The sequence below is a fragment of the Corapipo altera genome, unplaced genomic scaffold (assembly GCF_003945725.1).
Source record: "Corapipo altera isolate COAL_440 unplaced genomic scaffold, ASM394572v1 59, whole genome shotgun sequence".
In the NCBI taxonomy this organism is placed as follows: Eukaryota; Metazoa; Chordata; class Aves; order Passeriformes; family Pipridae; genus Corapipo; species Corapipo altera.
This window is the reverse complement of record NW_020884917.1, coordinates 4979059-5003318: the sequence shown is the minus strand read 5'-3', so window position 1 is coordinate 5003318 and position 24260 is coordinate 4979059. Positions and strand designations below refer to the sequence as shown.

General features: G+C 40.0%; 1 protein-coding gene across 5 annotated transcripts in view; it reads left to right on the top strand.

Annotated features, from left to right (window-relative positions):
- The window catches only part of SUGCT (succinyl-CoA:glutarate-CoA transferase), a 313399-nt gene extending 289716 nt beyond the window's left edge, over positions 1-23683 (top strand). For 4 of the 5 annotated variants that reach the window (XM_027655985.1, XM_027655984.1, XM_027655986.1 and 1 more), the window contains one exon: positions 23346-23683. In XM_027655985.1, the coding sequence (XP_027511786.1) occupies positions 23346-23509 (164 nt within the window). In that variant the 3' untranslated portion in view covers positions 23510-23683. The remainder of the gene's footprint in view (positions 1-23345) is intronic. The other variant, XM_027655983.1, reaches the window with a different exon arrangement.
- The last annotated feature ends 577 nt before the right edge of the window (positions 23684-24260 follow it).

Below are 24260 nucleotides of genomic sequence, written 5' to 3'. Positions count from 1 at the left end.
TGGTCCTTTACAAATAAACAAGAAATAATGGAGTAGTTGCACTTACATTGCCCTATTCCCCACTTTCCAGGTAAATCAAGGGTGTCTCAGCAGCAGAAGGATAAGGTAGAATTGTGACTACAGCCATTGTATAGGGTAGCAGGAAGGTGATACGAACCAATGTGCAGGCTTTTTCCTTAAGAGCTGTATTTCAGACTGCTCTTTCTGTAGCAAAAATCAAAAATTTTTAGCAGATGGATCAGTGCTATAGTACCCTTTGCATAGATTTCCACTGGGTTGGCACTGTTTGCACAAGAGTATTTGAAATCACTGTAGGGATGCATGTGTGTGCACTAACACACTTGTCAACTAAAATTACAGAAGCCAAAGGATGGGATCAATTTAGGGAAGAAACACAGAGATGCAGGCCTAGCTGCAGAAGACAGACACCTTCTGTTGCAGGAATTGTGGGCATCACCCACATTTTGGAGGGAAGAGGGCAAAGAACAGAAAATATTAGAAGCCTATGTGACCTCACTGGCTCATCAACTCTGGAAAATCAATCCATAAGTGATTTGCTGCAGAAGAAAAGCAAATCTTTTACAGAGGTGGACAGAAAAGTAGCACTGAAATGCCTGCTGCGTTTGGGTTAGAAAAAGAAAGATCCCTTTAGTTGCAGGTCCCATCAGGTTTGGCCTCAGTTCTCTCACCGGTTATGCTGCCCTTAAATTGCAGGAGACCTTCTTCTTAGTCAAAAAGACATGTTTCTTTAGGAGTGTATCTTGTGAATGTCTACCTGAGAACCTCCAATTGTTTCAAAGTGTATTTCCTTGAGAACAACTCAGATGGGGGGGGGGGGAAACCCCAAGTGTTGTCTGATAAAGGAAATCCTTCACTATTCATAACATATTTGGGTTATTTGAGAAAAGAGGAAATTGCTAAGGATTAGGTTTACAGCACATGAGCATGTCTCAGAAGTGCTACTCTGTAAAGCTTGTCAAGGAAAAAAAAAGCAAATAAATCCCAGTAGGCTTCCAGAGTTTTGCATCCTGTAGTTTATTACATTTGTCAGTAAAAGCAGCAAGGATTATGGAAGTATATTTATTAATTTTATGAAATCCTGGCACAAAGGATTGGTGGCCCTCTGATAGAAAATCAAGTGGAACTATTTTGCGAAAGACAAACATTTTGTACTTGTAGTGAAAAGTTATTATTGCAGCAAACCTGTTGCAAATAAATTGCTGTAGCAAATCCCTTGGAAGTCACTTGCCTTAAAGTCAATGGGATTATGTTTTATATCTCCTTGCGTAAAGGAAGATCCTTGGTTTCAATGGATGTTCAGATTCCTCGGAGTAGTATATAGAATTAAACAGCTAATCATAACCACTTTGGAAAAGTTTCCTGTTGGTGTTTCAGTATTTGTTATTAGTGCCTTAAAGGCACACTGCTAAAATGAAGGTTCATTTTCTTTACTTTCAGCATCTTTGTACAAGGTGTCCTTTAAAAGACTTGATAATATTTGATCCTTTTCAGAATCTGCCATCTGTATGTTGAGGGGAAACAAGGACAGTAAGTTGTGCTGTAAGAGGTATTAATTGAAACATGATGATTAGACCACTTTCATGTAAAAGCCTTTTCTCAAAGTGCTTAAGTCATATCCATCTGAAAGCAATTGTACACTACTTGCATAAAATCGCTTCAAGGACTCTGTTCTGATCTAGTAGGTAGGTAGTAGGCAGGTTCCTGACCAGGTACTTGTATCATAGAGGTAGCAATTTCACTTGTCTGTAAATAATTTGGTACTTTCAGTGGGTATGGCTAATAAAATCCTGTTTTCTCTTAGAACTGGTTCACCACAAGAGAAGGTTTGAAATAAGGAAGGAAATTAAGTGTCCATCCTGGTACTGCAGTAGACCCTTAGTAATTATAGCAGTCTTTCATTTTCGTTGCAAGTAGTAATTACTTTAACTCATACAAAATTTAAAAATAAGTTTGGCTTTTCATTTGTACTGATGTTAACTTTTTTTCATAAATTTAATTGGAAAATACAGGTCCTTTTTGCCTAAGATACTTAAATGAGTCTATTCCCATTGCATCAAAACAATTAATAAAATCATAAACCTTAACATCTTGGGAACCACTTAAGAATTGTTATCCTCGTTTCACAGGGACAAAGAACAATTTCCGTAAGGTCACAATAAATGAGTTTCTTGTGCTGCAGTCTTTGAGTACCTACACATCAACAAACCATCCCTTCCTCATTGCAGAGGAGGAATGACATGTTCCAGGCTCTGGACTATCACTGCCTCTTCCCCTCCTCTTTGTGTCTGATCTCCTTTGCAACCCAGGGACCCTCACAGCTCACACAGATCCAGCTGGCTAAACATCCCCACTCTCTGTGATCTGCACTCTCATTGTCCCTTGCTCTCCCCTGCCCTAGTTTCTTTTGGAAAGAAAAGAGGATGTATCAATGGGAATGACACAATGCCATGCCTAGCCAGACTGTGGACAGTAAGGAGATTAGAACTGAGTGGGACACACACCATGAAGGAAAGGTGCTCACTAAGTCTAAAGTTCTCAAGTCTCTTGTATCCAGGCAGATTGGCATGGATCATAGAAAAGATGTTTATCCTTGTTCTAAGGAAAGTTTAAAGATTACAGTGGTTACAGTGCTGTAGCTGCTCTACAGCTTCCTTCCTCCATGCAAGCGTTACCGAGATTTTCACAATAACCTAAGAGTTAAGTCAGCAAATAGTAGCATCACTATATTGCAGCTGAGGAGGCTGGGTCATTTAAGCACATGCTGAAATGTTTTGCTGGATCTCAACACACCAAGTAACTACTTTATGTAAAGCTGTATAGCAAGTAACTGAAAGTGCTAAAATTTTATGTCTCTGTATCCAATGAGTGCTCCTCATTTTGTAATGGGAATGTCAAAGATGTCACTTTGTAAGGATCAGACTTTTTTGAGAAGGAAGCAACCTGAAACAATGCACCTCCTGTTGTTAAAAATATCTTTCATGTGGACAGTAAGCACCTGAGGATCTCAGTGTCGTAGTAATGGAAGTGACTTTATGTGTGCTGTGTAAGTATATATATGTCATCTATATCTATATCTATGGATATCTATGGATATCTTGTTGTACGAATGCAAGTGTGATGCATCTATATAGTATCTGTATGTATAAATAGGATGCTTATCTGCATGTAACCAGTTGAAATGGAAATCTAGATGTTCTGATATGAATTTCTTTCTTCTACAAACTCTGAGTTTATACCACTACTGAATGTAAATTACACTCACAGTTATACTGGAGTGTAAGAGTAAGAACTACTGTTGAATTTATCACATCAAAAACATTTTTTACAAGTACTTATGCAGAATGTGTTACAATTCTGTAGGGGTTTTCTTCCCTTTTTTCCCCTTTTTTTTAAAAAAGTTCTGAAGAGCTTGTTCCTATGTCACAACCAGTATTTGATTTGCACTTAAGGGAAACACCACACCTTTTATATCAGTCTTCTAATAAACCTCAGACCTCCACTGTTTCTATCACTTAATTTAAAATTTCTGAATCTTGGAAAGAGGGTGATTTCAATGTATTCCCATTCCTATGCCATAGTGCTATAGTGCAGTCAAAGCATTTTTCCACATGGTCACATTACTATTGTTACTATTGATTTTGACATATCTGGATCAGGATTCAGATGTGGATGAATATAAGCAGTTATCCTAAAACCATAATAGCATTTTCTTCCATTATTTTCCCACATTCACAGTTGCTTTCTCTTTCCCCCCTTCTTTTTCCTTCCCATTTTTAAGAATATTCCTTTAACTGTAGTTTCTCCCTGAAAGGTTATTTGTAACTCAGTACTAGTTTGTAATGAAAATAGTACATTATTTGTGTGTATTCATTATTATTTTTATTCAGAAATAACAAAGTAAAGAATTTTAAGACATCAGCGATTTACTTTCCCAATGTTTTCAGTTTGTGACGTCTCAGAAAGGAACGATATTTCTGAAGTCGTCAGAAAATCTGAAAGATAGCCCAGATTCACCAAAATATGTTAGTTCCTAAGTCCTTTTTGACAATCCTTTACATTCATTTTACACTGTGTTTAAAGAACTAAATATTTCTTGAATCTGGTTCTAAATCTTTTATTTGAAAGCAGCATTGTTTACAGTCTTTAAATGTGATAGATCGCGTTAAGCCTTAATTTAAAAAGTCAGATCTGAATCCTATTAAAACGGTTCAAGTTGTAAAATATAGCTTAGTATGAATGGGATTAAGGAAATCATCCACTGCTTTAATTAAAACCACTGAAAACCAGCAATATTTCCCTTTCTGTCTTTCTTAATCTAAAAACATCTCATGTGAGCAGCTTCTGGGAAACTTGTGGGTTTACTTGCATACAGATGTAAGGATTATTTGCGTGCTGTCGTTTGCCATAGATTTCAACAGCAGTTTCCACATGTCATGGAAAGTGTGCCATATAAAGCAGACGTGTGTTTTCCATGTATGTAGAACATACATGTCTGTGTCTATAAACCAAGCAGAACATAATTATTTTAATAGAATTTGGACTGACATTGTATAACATTTTCGAAAGGATTCATAAGGCTTTGCAAAAGAGGACAGCTACTGCACAAAAATACTAATTAAGATGAATTTTTCAAAGTTGATAAGTGATTTGGGTTTTAATTTTGGTTACCCAACTGAAGATGCATTAAGAACTGAGCTTCAGAGAGTGCGCTTTTTTTTTCAATTAGGACTACCACAAGCAGCTCAGATCTAAAAGTCAAAGCATCCTGAGCTCCTACTCAGTTGTTCGGGAAAACTGTGGCCTTGTTTCTCTCTCTTCAAGTTATGAGTCAAAGCTGGTTGGGAATAGAGATGGAAGGGAAGCATTTGCTCACTGGATTAGCCTGTTACAGTGCCATGGTCATGAGGCTGGGTATCTAAACTTTTTACATAAAAGAGTCCACTCCTGTTAATTGACCTAGGAGAATGAATAAAGATGTCATGGCCATGTCTTTCCTTTGAGTCACTCAAGAAAACAGCATTTGGATTTCTCTGACAAAAAGTCTGTGTTACCCTAAGATTGCTGTTGCATGTACATAAATTACATAGTTCCTCTGAAAGTTCTAAATAATGTAAAATTAAATAAGTCTACCCTATTTGATTTCTTTATCTACTTCTGGTTTAGTTTTGTTTTTGGTCAGCCTCTGAAGAAGACTGGGTGACCCAGACAGAAATGACAAAAATTCTTACTATGTATTAAATTGGCATTACATCTTTCAGCATGAATTTGGGTTCTGTTAGCACTTTTAGGAGTCATTAGTACTTTGCTGAATTTTCCCACACCTGCTTAAAATATGTTGGTTGCAGTGCATACTGCAAAGTGAGGTTACTTGGCTTATCATGAAGGATAAATCCCAGCTGCAAAGATATAACATATCCAGAGAAAGAATAAAACAATTTTTTTAATTTAGTCAGAAGCACTTGCTAATATTTCTGTCTCAAGCATTGCTTTCACTGTACAATGTGCAACTGGTCAGCTTTATGGAAGAAGTGGTGGGGGAATACACTGTTTAATTAAAGAACTGGAAAAATCTAAATAGTGAAGAATATTAAGCATTCAGAGTATTCAATATTTAAGGTCAGTAGAAGGTTTTGGAGAAGGAGTGGGAGAAGGAGAGAGTGAGAATAAGGTTCCGTGAAAAATGCCACGGGGAGCTGTGGGCTTTGGGAACAAGAAAGAGCATTGAAAGTTGATGAGTAATTGAGCTACATGGGATAGATTAGCTCATTAAGTTCTGTTAAGTTCCTTGTGTTGATTACCCTCAGGATGTTAGAGTAGGCGTTGGTTAATAGGAGACTAGGGAGAGGGATTTGGGAAGAACAGGGGAATATGTATAAGAGGAGGGTGGGATACTGGAGCTGGATGGTGAATTGTTAGAGGTTGGGAAAGTATCATGGGGAAATATTGCATGTTCCTGCTGTATTCTCATACTCCTTCAAGAGCATCTACTTTTCACTGTTGTCAGAGTGGTCTAGTGTACTGAGTCACTATGGGTGTTTTTTCTGCATTTATGTTAGCTTTTATAGGCTCTGTGAAAGGGTGAAGGTTTGCCCACATGTGGTTAGCTGGCACATGAGGCAAAAGAGTAACACCACGCAGAGAAGTATGGAAATAGCTTAGCTGGAAAGGCAGATCCCTCTGTGGTAACAGGCAATGGTTAGGCCACTTTAGGATTAGGAGTTAGAAGATCTTGGGAGCAGAAGCTAAGGGTGGGAGCTCTAGAATCCTCAATCCTACTCTCTAGAAGAATTGTGTTTTCCCAAACACAAATCTGTTCTTGTGAACTCCTGAGCATAAAAGAACCATCTCTTGCCGCAACCCACTGCATAGGTCATCCTATTCCATTCATCCCCTTCACCCAGCTAACTTTGCTCTTAAGTTTACTACTGCTTTCTGGCATGGGGATTTGCTTCAATATTGCAAAATATAATGGAGAACTCCTGATTGGGTGGTACTGCTTGTGTTGGCACTGCAACAACAATCATAAAAATTAGATTTAAACAACAAGTAGCTTTATCAAACAATCTAGCTTTTCTTGAAAAATGTGGTTGCCTCCAGCCTCTTCAGTACATTTTAATAATATGGGAAGTTTAGTATTTTGTTAGCAAGAAGGATTTGGACTGGAGAGCCCTAAGAAGATGAGATGTGAGAAGAATAATTTCTGAACTATTTCCTCCAGATTTGTGTCTGGCAATCTGGTATCTGCCCACTCTATGTACCCCGGGAAGAAAAGATGTTGAGGGCTAGCCGTTTCTACCACCTTGCCACTCTGGTCTGTATCATAGCAGCAGTGTCAGTCATTCACCTTTGAGAATAATATATAATCTGTGTACATCCACGGAAATGAGAGATATTACAGCAAAATATTATATACAAAGATATACTTAAGATTTAAAGAGTTTCAAATCTCTGTGTCTTTGTAAAGTTAAAATGATCCTAAGAAGCTTAGCAAAATTAATAATTAATTTTTCGGCTTTAAGTCTGTGTGCTACTTATTTGAAGGAAGTGCAGAATTCATTACATTCAGCACAATTGTCTCTGCCTTCAAAAGGAACTAAACCAGACTAAGCAGTACTAGAGCCACTAAAATCTCAATAATTATTACTTTTTGATAGCTAGTTATTATTTAATTTTAATGGCATTATACTGCACAGACATAGTTCAATAGAGTACCTAAATATTCCAGTCAAAATCAGGGCCATGATGTTCAAGGGTTTGCAGACAGAAACCAAACTTTGTTCTTACGTGAAAAAGAATGAAGCAGTAATAGATCTATAATCAAGGTAGTGTTAAATGTTTGTATGTAATAGCTAGCAGTTCTTCTTACTGTAATGAAATACATATATATATATATATATATATATTTAAAAAGTGTACCATCAAGGATTACTTTAAATAAAAGTAGCACCTGGCTTTGAAATTAACGAATATAATCTGTAACAGGTACATATATAAAGCATGAAGGAATTCCTGGCATTCTTCTGTTGATATTGTATCTGAAATTTGGGGAGAAAGCATTAGAATCCAAGAAAGCTACACAAATTATTTTATGATTTTTTTCCCTGCAAGTGTATGAACAAGCATTACAAACATGCCCTGCACCTGTAAGATCTAGTTATATGGCAGGTGACCAGGGAATATACTGTTGTTTTAAAATGAAATATGCACATTGAATCAGTCAGAAAACAGCTGGCTTACAAATCAACCAGAAAATCAGAAAAATCTATGAAAGCTATTTGTGTTAGCATTAAAGATTTTTGCGTGCTGTCAGTGCAGAACATAGCCTCTGAAGTTGGTGGATTAAGGAAGTGGCAGGTATGGCTTTCTGGAGTGGGTTACCTTTTTAAGAATGGAAGGCTCAGTTAAAATTTAGTTCTGAGACAGCTGTGTGAACCCTTGTGATTTACTGCTGAATAATGCAAGTGCATATTTTAAAATATGTTTTCAGTCAAATTCATGTCAGGTTATTAGCAAATAAGGCTATGGTAATTTATGCAGCATACCATTGCTTTTTGAGCAAGAGCTGTTTTGAGTATCAGCATATACACTGCTATGCCTTTGTATCTGATAAGCAATAGAAAGGTAAATGAAAAAAAGAAACTGCTCTTAAATAGTCAAATACAAATACACTTGGAAGACTAACTAAAACACAAACTTTGGAGAGGCATTCCTGGATATAAGGAACAAATTCCTTATACAACTGTAATCTGATGATTAGACTTTGTCAAATTGTACCATGTTCAGGAGCAATCTACTAGCATCAAGGCAGAGCAAGCATTCACTTAGTGTAGCATCTCTAATTCTAATGTTATTATGTGAATCCCACGTTTTTCACAAGCAGTTGATGCAGCTACTTTTAATCCTCACCTTTACAAATGCCCTTACAATCTGTGTGAATGCTTTTCCCTTGGATTTTGCTTGAAATCAGACCTGTACAAAATAATTTACATTAATTCAAAAAAGGAGATTATAAGAGAAAATTGACTAAAATCAGACCAAACAAAAAGCTAAAATTAAATGGAAACAAAACCTGTTAGTATGGAACAGAAGTGCCCACACACAGATATGCTCCAGAATAACTAATTGTATGAACTAAACCCAACTGTTATTTTGGTTCCATTTTTGTGTGTGTGTGTGTGTGTGTATGCAGAGAAGCCTTAGGACCTCTGGCAATTCAAATGTAATTGTTCTTGTGGTGCAAATATTAACAACCAGTCTAAGGTCCTTTTAAATTGCCAGTGCAGTGTAAAGTAGACACAGTGCTGATGAAAATGAGGTCAGAGGTAGCAAGACAAGAGGCAGCAAGTCCCTTCATATTTTATAAGGATTTTTAGGAGACGGCACTTGCCAATCGTATGAGGTAAAAGAAAGGAAAGGAGCGGTCAAAGAGTTTGCAGTGAAAAAGCAGATTGCGGAAAGCAGAAGAAATATGTTAAATGAAAATCCACAAATACAAATGGCAAAGGATCAAAGGTGAGGGGCTGTGTAGGAGGGAGGTGCTACTGATTCTCCCAGACATTCAGGGATGGAAAAATTCCATTAAAGCTAAGCACCTGCTGCTTAAGATTCGGGCTTCAAAATTACAAACTGTGTCAGAAAAGCATTTTGCTTTGCAGTTTAAAGGGCAACTAAAGGAAACAGCCAAAGGATAAGGAGGTGGAAAAAGAGAGAATGGGGAAATATTTTAATGAAACTGATCTATGCACACTTAAGGTGGGGTATTGCTTAGGCATGGCTGGTTTCAATATGGTTTCAATTTTTGTTCCTCAGCTTTTCAGTTGTCTTCTTGAACAAAAAGAGACTTTAGTTTAGTAAGGGAATAGGCAACCATTCTTTGGATGGCTTCCTAACCTTGTGCCTCATTCCTCTTCATGGGTGTGTCTGACTTAAATTTCTGGTTGTTAATCCTACTCTAGTCTTTGGGGGAAGGAGAGATGACTTCTTGATTCTTTTGCCCATTGTAGGGTAGAATGCAAAACTGAAATCCTTCAGATGGAGTAAAGGCTGGCAAATGTTAGAAACCACAAGAACTTTGATAGAGAACCATTCTGTATTTAACTGACATGCACACTCCCACACTGGCATGCCTGCGGAACCAAAAGCCATACTGAAGTCTGCTTGCTTTGACATGGCTGTTTCTCCTGCCCCATACTGCTTTGATATTTGCAAGAAGATGAGTTGAATATCACATGACAGGGATTGGCTGCAGACAATGGAAAGCAAAAAAGCTACTCCCAGTCCTCCCCACTGAGACAGAATTGATCAAGCTGTCACTTACAAATCAATGGAAAAAACCCAGCCTAACCTGCAGTGTTCCTTCTCTCCAGTCCCACTTCTAGTCTCCAATTTAAGCACACTGTTTCCCTTTAAAGAATTTAAGATTAATCTGATGATTTCTTTTAAATAGGAAATAGGAAAAAAAAGAAGTGGCTAAAAAGAGTTATATGTCTACAATTTTACTTTCCCTTGCTCAGTGAAGGAATACTCTCTCCTGTTGTCTACTTTGAATACCAGATGTCTCTGCCCAGTCAAACTGAGGCATCCTGAAAGAGAAAGATTTTCAGATGTCCTCAGCTTTTACTGGAAACTGGGCCCCTTTAAAGATGTCTCGAGTATGACGCTTAGAGTCATCCCAGATTGCAAACTGCTTTTTGAAACTCAGCCAGCATTTTAGTAGCCTATGCCTCAAGAAGTCTGGGCACCTTACCCAAAAAGAGCTAAAAATGTAATTTACAGTTCTTGAAGTAATCCAAAACGAAGTATCAAATCCCTTCCCATCTTCCTTTGCCAGGGAAGGTCCCTGCACACTGAAACTGGCCTCATTCTGCTGCACAGGGGGCAGCAGAAGTAAATGGAGGGCAGAGTGGGAGAGATTTTGGAAGAATGATGAGGCTGTGAATAGTGCTCAGCCCTACTTAATCACAGACGCCTTGCTTGAAAATCGAGTTCTAATATCTCCATGGTGCTCAAACATAGAGTTACCTGGCTGTTGGCTGTGCTGAAAAAATTCAACAGAATTGACTTGGCTGTGCTTGCAGCTGATGGCTTTTTCCATTATTTTAATACTCACTCTGCAGATATTTACTCAGTGTGGGTCACCAACCAGGCAAGAAAGTATCGACCGACTGTTGAATTTTCCAAATGGGAAGGTTTATATGCCTGTGTATTGTGGCCACAGAGGAACAGTCTGAAGATGTACAGAGAATGTGCATGGCAATAGCCATACAGCACATGACAGACACATGATTTGACGTCTAACTAAATGCCTGCCCTTTTTATAATAATATACCCCTTCTGAGACTTAATCCTTTGGCTAAAACAAGGGATTGTTGAGGAAAAATTAATCAATGTAAAAGTCTTAAGAAGTGATTTAAAGTAGTTCTGCTACAGGTGGACTGAAGACAGCTTCATTTCTGTTTCTTTCTCTTAACAGGCTAAGATAGATGTCATAGGACATTACTTATCCTATATTAATGAATAAATAATCTGTACTAATATACAGATGGGTTCTGGTGAGGTTAAGGAACTTAAGCAAAGCAATTTGGTAGACTGCTTCTGTCACAAACCATTTGCCATTGAGTTCACTTGCTTTTCTGTCCATTAACTATTGCTGCCAAAGGAGATGTTATGGTGGGTTTTAGTGGGTCCTAGTACCTTCAGACAGGAATGCCAAGTAGACCTGATGAGTGATCACCTCTGGTTTTGAAGACACTTAGAGAAGCATGATTGGAGCCATCACAAATAATCATCTTAACATAAATTCCCACTATAAGGTGTACTGTAAAGAACTTGGTCTGTTCTTCGAAAGTATAAAAAGGGGACATAGAAAAATGCTTTATCTTCTAGATTAATAACCTGTGCTCTGTTCTGATGTCCAGGCTTACAAAAGGGTATAGAAATAACTAGACAAAGGCTTCAAGGTCAGGCCACAAATAATATTCCCTAGGAGCTGGAACATCAGGCTTGTGAACCTTGTCAGAATGTTGGGAAGCAATAAACACATTTTCAAAAGTTGCATAGGAGAACTTTTTGAATATTCTTTCAAATTTGTGTTAATGGAAGGCCCAACTGTTTTTAATTTCTAGTTATTTTCACCAGTTGTTTGGAAAAAGCTTAAAGCCTGCTACCTTGAAAAAGTGCTACTTGAGCAACCAAGGAAAATTATACCGAGCCTCAGGGTCAGGCTGTGTATGTTCTTCAGTGTGCACTGGCTTGCATCCCTGAATTATCAGTTTTATGTATCTGGGCTTCATCTGGTTGCCTAAAGAGTAAGGAAGAGCTCATCTGCAAGGAAGAGCTCATCTGCTCCCACTCTTATGATGCACAGCTGACCAAGAGCTTTAGTTTTTGGGTCTCTGAAGATCCAAAAAATCTAACTTATCGCTGGAGTTGGGACACAGGAAAGGACAAAATGGTATACTGAGGAGATACAGACACTTTCTGGATTGGCTGGCATGTCTTATTCCAACATGCAGGCTCATACTAACCACAAGGCATGGGACTTGGAAATAGTTTCCACCAGGCTTGGTAGGAGGGCCCTGAGGAGCTGCTTCTCTTCCTGTTCAGCTAGGGGCATGATTCACCTTCCAGGATCATGTGAGTATGTTGCAACTAGGCAATTCTCTGTCCTTACAAGAGGCTTGTTTCAGATAGTATTTTAATTTTCCTGTTATGAGGAAGGAAATAGGAGCACACATCACTAATTACTCTCCATGGGGTACAGAAGTTAAGGCCTTTGGGTTTACAGTAGAGATGTCTACATGAAACAATACATGGTTTGTCCTTTTAAGTATCAGAGGAGGGTTAGGTAGGCCATCTTAACCCCAGCCCTCTTGTGTGGAAACAGTTCTGCTTATGGGCATTTCAGAAATTCATATATTTTATGCTCAGAAATAACCATTATAGTGTTACCTCCTGCGTAGCACAAGCCTTTCAGCCTCACTCTATAATTTCTGCATTAGGTATACAACCTGTGGTTAACCCGCAGCCTGTGTTGCGATTATGTATTGAGTTTTGTATTGATTCCAGTATGACTTTAGACAAATATGATTTTAGCTTGGATTTTCAGTAGTTTAGGCTTGCTTCTGCAGGATTTCCCTTTTGAATTTTTGCAGGTATTCTCCCACTTACTCTTTTTTGCCATGTAGTTCTTCAGCTCCTTCCTGTAAGAGCAATTTATGTTAAATTAGAAGTCTTTAGTTTCCTTGTCTTGGGCTTGCACAGCCTGAATATGTTCCACAGTATTGTAGAAAAGATGTGTACAAGAAGTTGTTCCATGAACACTGGAACTAAATATTGTTTTCCTTCAGACTTTCATCCTTGATAAACTCTATATGTAATATGTATGATGACCCGAACTATCCACTATCCTCATGTCCTTTATGCCTTGTCTCCCCAGTGGAGTACAATATGCACTAGATACATCTTACAGAACTGTGTCTGTACTTACTGGTAAGCCATTTGCAGCCAAACAGAATATATAGCAGCTGATTCTTTGTGGGGTTTTTTTTTAATGTCATCTGGGCAGGAATTTGGGCAGCTATCCTTCACCAGTTGCCATTTTTCACAGCACTGGTAAGAACTTAATTTTCCTTGGGATTTCTACACTTTTGTCAAGATTGACAGGTTCAGAAGTTACTGTGTATGGCAGAGACAAGGCAGACAAACAGGTGAGAGAAAGATAGCACAGACACATAAACTTGTTTCCTTAGGAAATGGAGCTATAGATTATTACCTAGAGAATTCACAGTTCTTTAAAATTGATACCTCTGGGTAGTCTTACTAGTCATCTTCCTTCCTGTTTTTTTTGAATCTTCTCTTCAGGTCTATGAGCGTTTTGGTAAGGAGTGGGACCATGAGAGACTGTACAAAAAGTTAGGCTAAATTTTCAACATTGTGAGGCAATACATGTGGGAAGCTGTAGACACCACCATACTGCAACTTTTTTAAAGCTTTTTGGTGCCAAGAGTACTCTCACAAAACTGTGTTACTTGAATACTGCAATTATGTGGGATTACTCTAAAATATGCAACCAGAGTGACTGAAATTATTTCCTTTACTCCAGCAGTCATGCAATATTAATTAGATACAGTTAGTATGGTGATACTATGCGTTTCTTTATATGCAGCTTCAGGTAAGAAAGTACTTTGATAAATTTTTTCAGAATTATATAGTGGATGCTTTGAATGCCTCAGTGTTGGTTTAAAAGTGGCCTAATTTTTAAACACCAATCTATACGTATCACAAATAATCTATGGTTTTGCTCTGCCTGTCAATTCATTCTTCTCACAATGCCTCAGTTTTCACATTCTTGACTTTTTTAAAGTTGGATGGTCCTCATACCTCTCCCATGGAAGTCAGTATTGTCCAGATGAGAAAAGGTATCAGATGGTGTGTAGATATTTCTAGTATTGATACTATTTACTGCCCTACTGATTTTACTGTTTACTGTTTATCTATATCTGTGTTTGTATGGCACCTAGAACAAAGTTTACTTTTTTACTGCCATTTGAAAAGTTTGTCAATCCTCTCCGCTCTCAGTTACTGATTCCTAGTAATCCTGCCAAAGTTTTTCACCCTCTCAGCTGTGCTGGATGCCAAATGAACATTTTGTGTGGCTATGCTCTAAGTGGGGGAGGAAATGGAAGCAGCAGTGAGGGAAGGAGGAACAAGACTTCAAATATTATCTTCTTAATTGGTTTTTTCCCAATCTATTATGAGTTGTTTTTAAAAGGTAAATCACCAGCTCTAATGTAATGCAGAAAGAAAGTATTTTGCATAGCAATTAAACAGATTCCTGAAAAGTCCCCCAAGCTCTTAAACTTTCAGATCTATGGTAAGAAATAGAAAAATGTGGGAATTTTCCAGTTAAGATGGAGTGGATCATTAATTCTGGGGATTACCTTGAAGCCTTTGTGTAGCAGGGCTTTGTAATGAGCTTTTTTGTCTGTGTGTACTTTTGTACTTTGTGTTTCATCAAGGGGAAGAATCCTGGTGTAAAGGCACTGTGGCCAGGCTGGGCTGTACTATGTGCTTGGGCACACCATCTTCTCAGCTGTGAATAACAGATTGACAGACATCATGGCTGGGACCAATGGAAAGAAACCATACACTCAAAATGAAGTTTCCCTGGTCTAGTCCTGGTAACATATCCCTGCACACATCAGTTCCAACACACAAATATCCTTCATAGCAGCCATGAAGCCCCTTTCGTTGATTTATTTGTATCATTTTCCTTTTCATTGCCTTAAAAGTCACTGCTTCTTTCCTGCTTATCCTCCTTTAGGCCAGTTTCATAACCAGCTGATTGCATGTTCCAAACACTTGACCTGTAGTGTATATGAGATCTGCGTGCAAATGTATTGGCTTTGGGCCACTGCTGTTAGCTGTTAATGATATTTCATTGGAATTGCAAAACCGTTATGTAGCAACACCATGTTATTGGAAGAGGCACACGTGTTTGGTTTGTGTGGTAGGTTGACCCTGGCTGGATGCCAGGTGCCCACCAAAACTACTCCTAACACTCCCTTCCTCAGCTGGTCAGGGGAAGGGGTTGAGATAAGGACAGGGAAAAATCACTGTCATGGGCAAAACAAACTCAGCTTGGGAAATATTTAATCTAATTTATGACCAATCAAGTCAGAGTAGGATAATGAGAAATAAAACTACATCTTAAAAATACCTTCTCCCCAACTCCTCCCTTCTTCCCAGCCTTAACTTTACTCCTAATCCTCTACCTTTTTCCCCACGGTGGCACTGGGGAATGGAGAATGGGATTTGTGGACAGTTCAGCACAAATTTCTGCTGCTTATTCCTCCTTAGGGGGAGGATTCCTCACACTCTTCCTTGTTCCAACATGGGGTTCCTCCCACAGGATACAGTCCTCCACAAACTTCTCCAATCTAAGTCTTTCTCATGGCCTTCAATTTTTCATGAACTGCTCCAATGTGGGTCCCTTTCACTGTTTGCAGTCTTCGAACAGGCTATTATAGTGTGGACCCCCACAGAGTCACAGGTCCTGCCAGCAAACCTGCTCCAGTGTGAGCTCCTCCCTTCATGGGTCCACAAGTCCTGCTGGGAGTCTCATCCAGCGTGGGTTTCCAATGGAGTCACAGCCTCCTTTAGGCATCCATCCACCTGCGCAGGCACGGGGTCCTCTAGAAGCTGCAGGTAGATATTAATTCCACCATCGACCTCAATGGGCTACAGGGGCACAGCCTGTCTCACCATGGTCTTCATCAGGGGAATCTCTGCTCTGACAACTGGAACACTGGATGCCACTGACGGTGGCATCTGCAGAGCTGATTCTCTCACATATTATCACTTCTATCTTCTGGCTGATGTTCTGCAGACGTTTTTTTTCCCCTTCTTAAATATGTTATCCCAGAGGCACTACCACTGTCCCTGACCGGCTCAGCCTTGTTCAGCAGAGGGTCCATCTTGAAGCCAGCTGGCATTGGCATCATCAAACATAGGGAAAGTTTCTGGCAGCTTCTCACAGAAGCTGTCCCTGTAGCGTCCCTGCTACCAAAATCTTGCAATGTAGTTGCAATATAGTTTGTTTTCATGTGATTCCTACATCTATATAAAATACACTGTAAGCTAAGGTAGAACTAACTAACAAGTGGTGTTGGGGTTTTCATTGCTCTTTTTTGCAAATGTAGATGATATGTTTCAAGCAGAGTGTGTACGCATCCATTAGCTCAAATTTTCCCTTTCTTTCCCTTGTCCTACTTGAACAATAAGAAGTAATCATGACTTTCCCCCTGAGCTTGGCTGTCTCCAGGCTTGATTCCATCTACATAGTTTGAGAGCTAGGTTGCTTCAATATGCTCTAACCTGTGCTGTAGAAAAAGTGTTATCCAGTGAGTGCTGCACAATGCTGCAAGACTGCTATTTGTCAGGACAAAGCAACGAATATTACCTTTATCCACTTTTATATACTGTGCTTTACACCTTTAATATTATTCAAATTCAACTTTAATTTCTGCTACTGACTTTGCTTCTGCAGCCCCAAATCTCAGCAATGCCCAGAGACACATTCCAAAGACTGCCACATGTTTCACCTGTTTAGAGTGAGTGTGCAAAGGCATTTCTTGCAGGACCCTTCCTCTGGGTCTGTTTCAGTAGTTTTATCTCATTTTTGTCTTTTGCTTTGATGACTTCAGTATGTCTTAAACTAATACCTCAGTTTGATGCCTAGCAGTACCACAGTAGATAGGCCCCAAAGAAACAGAATTTATTAAGAAGACTTTTAGTTCAACAATTCAAGATATCTTGGTACAGTTTTCACTGTGGTTGCAACTGATACAAATTTTGATTTATTGTTGCACTATTAACTCCTGTAGGTTATGTGGTGTGCACAGCACGTATTTTAGCAATGTATCAAAGTCAAAATGATGATGATGATTATGATAATAATAATAATAATAAAAGATTAGCCTAGAATTTAAAGGCGGTCAAAGAGCTCTGGCAGTAATTACTGGCAGTAATCATAGCAAAAAGAGAAACAGGCTCCTTTTAATTTAACAGGACAAAGGTAAATCACAGCTACAACTCATTCTTTCATTTTTTCAGGTGACCATATGTGTCCCTTTAATTTCATACCTGAATTGAGTATAGTGTCCTGCTGACAGCCAGGATGCACAGGTGACTGCTGCCTTAACTCCTCCCATCAGTCACCCTGCTTCTACCCTAGCAAAGGCCTGTTTTCCTCTGGAAGGCTCCCTGTAACTCACCCACATGCAAATGCTTTTGACCTTAATTAAAGCAGTTCACCTCTTTCTGCCTCTAGGGATGGTTTCCTCATAAGGCAGTTGTGTTTAATTAACATTTGCATAGCATTCTGCTGGTTGCTTTCCTGGAGCGTTGTTCAGTAGGAGCGTGGGATTGCTGAAGCCTGACTGGCAAGCTTTGCACCCTCCTAATTGACACAGAAGCCAAGTAGAAGTTACACAAGGAAAGAACAGAGAATCGTTAATGATGGATCATTAGCAAGTACCTCCTTTGAATGAATGTAGATAACTTTATAACTCTATTAAAGTGAAAAGTAGCATGATGAATTATGCATCAAACAATAAAAGCTCAAGGAAGACACTGGTTTTATAATTGCCATGCAATTTTCTAGCATGCTCTAGTTTGTAAGATTAATTTTCTTTGGGAAGCATGAAGCATTCTATGCCTGTTGTGCACCTAATGTCAATTTTGGTTTTCTTTTTTAGAGATTTTATTCAACGTCTTTTGATATCACTGCAAAAACTCCCAGGTTTTGAGATCAACACCTAAAATAAGATTGCTTTATATTCATTATTTTTTAAAATAGACACTGCATAATAGTTTTGTGGCTATGCTGAATTTTTGGACTAATAAATTTCTAAAAGGAATTTTTGCTCTGAAATTATCTTCACAAACATTTCAGTTGGCATAGAGATCATTCCTGTGGCTTGCACTAATGCCAGTTCATCCCTCAGTCACTCCTAGGAAGTGAAATGAATACAAATATTGCCTAGCGATGTCACCTTTCCCTTTAAAATGTACTGATTTCTCACATGAGGTTTCCTCTGAAAATCAAACTCAATGTGTTCAAAGTGGGTAGAATCAGAGAAATAAAAAAGTTATCCCTGATGTGAACTGTTTCTTAGCTTTCATATTATAGTGGGTGAAAGGGACATAGTGGGTTGAAGGGATTGTGAGATCTAATCCATCAGCAAGCCCCAGGGATCAGCTATGCTTGAATAAGTCTTGTTCCTAAAGACCTGATTGATAAAAACTCCACAACCTCCTGTTTTGGGTTTTTTTTTGTTTGGTTGGTTTTGTTTTGGGGTTTTTTTTGGTCAGGGGTGGTGGTTATTGTTTACAGTCTCTGAAAACATTTGAAGATGTTTTTCTCTGACCTTTCTCTTTAGGTCCATGATCCCACATTTTTCAGTCTGTTTTGTTTCCTGTGATAATTTCACTTGCTGTCCTGTAGAAGCTCTCAGGTGTTCCAGATGGCTGTGCAGTGGGGTCCCCACACCAGACACTGCTCCAGCTGTGATCTGCCAGCTCTAACTAGAGCAAAAAGATTATTTCATGTGTCCTGCAGGCATCTCTCTTGTTTGTACATCCCTGGATGATTCTTGCCTTTTTTACAACAGCCTGATGTTGTTGACTCATCTTCACTTCCTGATCTAGAATAACCTCTAGCTATTTCTACTTTGCTGTGTGTCCCCTGCCCTGTATTTGTATAATTAAATGTAGTTCCTTCCCCTTAACATTATTGAATTTCACCCTGTTTTATCGGAACATTTCTCCAGTGTAGCCAGGTCATTGCGAAGTCTGTTTCACAGCCAATTTCAGCTTGAAATCCTCAGAAAGCTGAGCAGGTAAGACCTGAATTCTATCAGCCACCCCACTTAAAATACATGTCATCGCAAAAACTCTCTCAATGATTTTTGAGTGGCCTCAGGTATCCAGAGAGGTCCCAGCTGACTGGAAGCTGGCAAACGTTGTCCCAATTTTCAAGAAGGAGGACCCTGAAAACTACAGGCCTGCCAGTCTCACTTCAGTGCCTGGTAAAGTTATGGAGAAGATTATTTCTCGGATGTATTGAAAAAACACCTGAAAGGCAATGCAGACATTGGTTGTAGCAGTTTGAGGGGTTTCTGGGGGGTCACTGCCGGCCGCTCTGCGAAGGTTTTCAGGGCTGGAATCACCCCCCACCGCCCGTCCCTCGTGGCAGGGACAGGCGGCGGAGGTACTTAAGCCAGGAGACAGAGACCACGCAACACGCAAGGAATCCATCAGTGAAGAAGAACCTTTATTCAAATTTCCTGCAGCTTATAAGGACTGCTGGGCCAAAGAGGGGATTGGTCATTTGGCTAGCCAATGCAAGGAGATAATATAATAACTATGGCAACACAGAAACCAATGGTAGACAAGTGAGCTAACAGCTTCCAAACCCCTGCAATTGGTTACAGCCAGCATGGCTTCATGAGAGTAAAGTCCTGCTTACCAAATCTAATTTCCTTTTATGACAAGGTAACCCACCTAGTTGATCAAGGGAAGCCAGTTGATGTCATCTTTTTGGATTTCAGTAAAGCTTTCGATACTGTCTCTCATAGTATCCTTCTGGAGAAAATGTCCAGCACACAGCTGGATAAACACATCATGTGGTGGGTGAGCAATTGGCTCACAGGTGGAGCACAGAGGGTGATAGTGAATGGGGTGACATCAGACCGGTGACCTGTCACTAGTGGGGTTCCACAGGGCTCCATCTTAGGCCCTGTGCTCTTCCACACCTTCATAAAGGAATTGGACGCAGGACTAGAAGCAAGTTTGTAGATGACACAAAACTGAGAGGAGCTGTTGACTCCCTCGAAGGCAGGGAGGCCTTGCAGAGAGACCTTGACAAATGAGAGGACTGGGCAATCACCAACCACAGGAAGTTCAACAAGGGGAAGTGCTGGATTCTGCACCTGGGATGGGGCAACCCTGGTACAGACAAACTGGGGAATGAGATGCTGGAAAGCAGCTCTGCAGAAAGGGACCTGGTGGTCTTGGTCAATGCAAGTTGAATATGAGTCAGCAGTGCCCTGGCACCCAGGAGGGCCAACCGTGTCCTGGGGGGCATCAGGCACCGCATCACCAGCCAGTCAAGGGAGGGGATTGTCCCACTCTGCTCTGAGCTGGGGTGGCCTCACCCTGAATATTGTGTGCAGTTTTGGGTGCCACAATATAAGAAAGATATTAAGCTACTAGAGAGGGTCCAAAGGAGGGCAACAAAGATGGTGAAGGGCCTTGAGGGGAAGCTGTATGAGGAGTGGCTGAGATCACTTGGTCTGTTCAGCCTGGAGAAGAGGAGACTGAGGGAAGACCTCATTGCTGTCTACAACTTCCTCGTGAGGGGAGGAAGGCAAGCACTGATCTCTTCTCTCTGGTGACCAGTGACAGAACCCTAGGGAATGGCCTAAGTTGTGTCTGGAGAGGTTTAGGTTGGATATTAGAAAAAGGCTCTTCACCCAGAGGGTGGTTGGGCACTGGAACAGGCTGCCCGGGGCAGTGGTCACAGCACCAAGACTGACAGAGTTCAAGAAGTGTTTGGATGATACTCTCCAGCACATGGTGTGACTCTTGGGGGTGGTCCTGTGCATTGCCAAGACTTGGACTTGATGATCCTTATGAGTCCCTTGCAACTCAGCATTTGAATTGGGTCTGCCTGAGCTGGAGTTCATTTCCCCATAGTATTCCTCACAGTGCTGTGCTTTGCATTGGTAGCTAGAAGGGTGTTGATAACACACCACTGTTTTGGCTACTGCTGAGCACAGCATCAGCACTGTAACATTCCTTCCTCAATTGAGGGCAAGATCCTGGGAGGGGACAGAAGCAGGCCAGCTGACCCAAACTGACCAAAGGGATATAAAAGCTAAGATATAAAAGCTAAGGCAAGGAGCAGGAAGGCAGGCATTCATTGTCTCCAGTGGCTGCCTGCTGAGGAACTGTTAACATGTGCTGAAGCCTTGCTTCTCAGGAGAGTCCGACCATTGCTGCTCATGGGAAGTAGAGAATAAACCCTGCTATCTTTTGCTTTGCTTTGCTTTTGTGCGTGCAAGCTTCCATTTTGCTTTCGCTTTAAATAAACTGCCTTATCCCAACCCGCAAATTGTTTTTTCACCTTACTCTCTCCCCTGTCTGGCTGGGAAGGGGAGTGATAGAGCAGCTGGGTGGGCACCTGGCTTCCAACCAAGGTCAACCCACCACAGCATTGAGTCATATTCTGTGATTCTGTGTGCTCATTTTGTCTGGGGTAGAGTTAAATTTTTTCACAGTGGTTAGTATGGGGCTATGTTTTGGATTTGTGCTGAATACAGTGACGATAATTTAGAGATGCTTTTGTTATTCCTGAGGAGTGCTTACATAACGCTGCTTTACACAAGGCTTTCTCTGCTTCTTGTATTACCATGCTGGCAAGGAGGCTGGGGGTGCATGGGAATTTGGGAGGAGATAAAACCAGGACAAGTGACCCCAACTGACCCGTACCATATGACATTATGCTCAGTATATAAAGTGGGGGGAAGAACAAGGAAGGGGGAGGACATTTGAAGTGATGGCATTTGTCTTCCCAAGTAACCATAATGCATGATGGGGCCCTGCTCTCCTGGAGATGGCTGAACACCTGCCTGCCCGTGGGAAGCAGTGAATTAATTCCTCATTTTGCTTTATTTGTGTGTGAGGCCTTTGCTTTCCCTACTAAATTGTCTTTACCTCAACCCATGACTTTTCTGGCTTTTATCCTTTCTAATTCTCCCTCCAATCCTCTTGGTGGGGGAGTGAGCAAGCAGCTGTGTGGTCCTCAGTTTCTGGCTGGAGTTAAACCATGACAGAGGGTCACCTAAGTTGACTTGATGTCTGGGTGTTAAAGCTCTGTATGTAAGTTACTTGTCTACCCTTTCCTTTGTGGAGAAACATGAGTGATCACAATTCATCTGACCAGGTTTAGTCACCAGTGTCTTAGAAGAACTACACTTTAAGTGTGTCCTTTCATCTTCAGTGTCTCCAAAGACAGTCTAAGGAACTAAACTTCTATATCTAGGTTATTGGCATCTAAAGTTATATGGGATATATCTCACCTCCAGCCCTTCTCCTGGTGGAAAGACAAGAGATTGCATACAAGAGATTGCATACACTATTTGTTCTTAATAGGTACATTCTGGCTGTTACTCATCTCCTGAGTATTTTCATTGTGATTGTTTTGTTTCAGCATTGAATGGAAGTTAAATGATTTGGTCTGCATTCCCCAATTCTACCTCCTTTCCTTTTTAAACACAGAAACCATGTCATAGAATCCTCTAGGTTGGAAAAGACTTTTAAGATCATCGAGTCCAACCATTACCTCTTTGAGGAGCTTACTCCAGAAATGTACCAAATCAGCATATGCTGAGTTGATACCTCACTTTTGATCACAGAGTAAATTTGTAGCTCATTCTCTCCTCTGAGTTTGGTGGTAGTGCTATAGTTACTTGTCCTCAGGGAACTACACTGAAATCTGTTCAGTTCACTACAGTGTCACTAAAAAGTGAGATCTGACTACCTGCAATTGAAGACATAGAAGTCTTCATATCATTGCCAGCTTTTAGATTTCCACCTTTGAAATTCTTCTTGCCAGAGTAGATAAACCATTGTTGATTTTCTTACAGCTGCTTCTACCTGTATTTTTGATAGAAAATGTAAACCAAGCTGGGTAATACCATTGCTCTATGTGTTGTCAGTTCTATGTCACTGCAGGATAATGGAGCACTGCAGAGGTACTTGAGCTGTTGCCAACTGGAGATAGTGCTTTCCATTGTCCATGCACTGCTCTGACATCAGTGACAGTGTGTTAACATCACATTTCATTGTGTCTTTATGCCTGTCCTGCCTCCTGTGGAAGACAGTCTGGAGATTTCTGTACCACATCCTGTTGAGTGGGCTGGGCATTGTCTTTGTCGTTCAGGTAGCAGAGAGTGGCAGACCTGTGACATAATATGACTCAGAGTACCCTGATATACATGTCACTGGGGAAAATGAGAAGATTTCTTAACATTGGGTGAATACCCATCAGCTCTGCATTTGAGTGAACTATTTAAAGCTGGTTTATTGGTACATTCTTAAGAACTGGATTTTTTTAGTAATTCTAAAATATAATGTTTCTGTGATAAGGACTGCGATTAGACTGATGCGAAAATGAGATACTTTCCTTTAAACTAACATAGACATTTCAACATAAATATGGGTAGTAACTCTGGAAAATAATTTGCTTTTTTTTACAGGACCAGGTGTTCGATACAGTGAATTTGATGTGTCACATCCAAAACCACCTCCACTTGTTGGACAGCATACAGTGGAGATACTAAAGAGCGTGCTGGGGTATGAGGATGATGCCATAGAAGAACTGCTCCGCACTGGTGCTGTGGCTCAGCATGAGGTCAGATAAGGAACATTAGCTACATTCCTTCACACTGAGTTCACATTACTTTGTCCTCTCTTTGCTCCCTTCAGTTTCCCTAATGGGACTCGAAGAGAAGACATAATTTAATTCCTAATTTTTTTCCACGTGTTTTTGTATGATTTTAACACTGATGTATCAAATAAACAATCTCATGCTGTCTGAGTGAAAGATTTTCTTGTGGGGGGTTGGGGTAAATGTAATTATACAGTCCTGTGTGACTACTCATTTTCTGTACTTCATATGGAAAATGGAGTTCTTATCATACTTACTGTAATTGCCTAAACATTTGTCCTGAGAAAGACATGATGTTAGTGAAAAGAAGCAGAACCTTTAAAATCTGTATACTAGACTCTGCACTCACAGAAAGCTGCCTTATACAATTATTTTAGTAGAGAATCTTCTATTTACAAATTGGTCTCATTGATTTTGAACAGAATTATCAGTCATGAACTCTTTGTTCATTTCTATTTTAAATCAAGGGTAGAGTAACCATTGCAGAATTCACTTTTATTTCCTAGTATTCCACATTACTAGTATGTCTTTATATTACATTGCATAGTCATGACAATCCTAATATGTTAGCAGAAAGAAGCTGAAACTGGCACAGTTCTTCAGTTATGAAACAAGCCTATTCCAAGACCAGTTGAGAGACAAACTGTGGTTGAATAGTCTTTTGTAATTTTATTTAGCAAGGCCCAGAGTACTCTTAATTAAATATCGATCCACAGAAAACCAC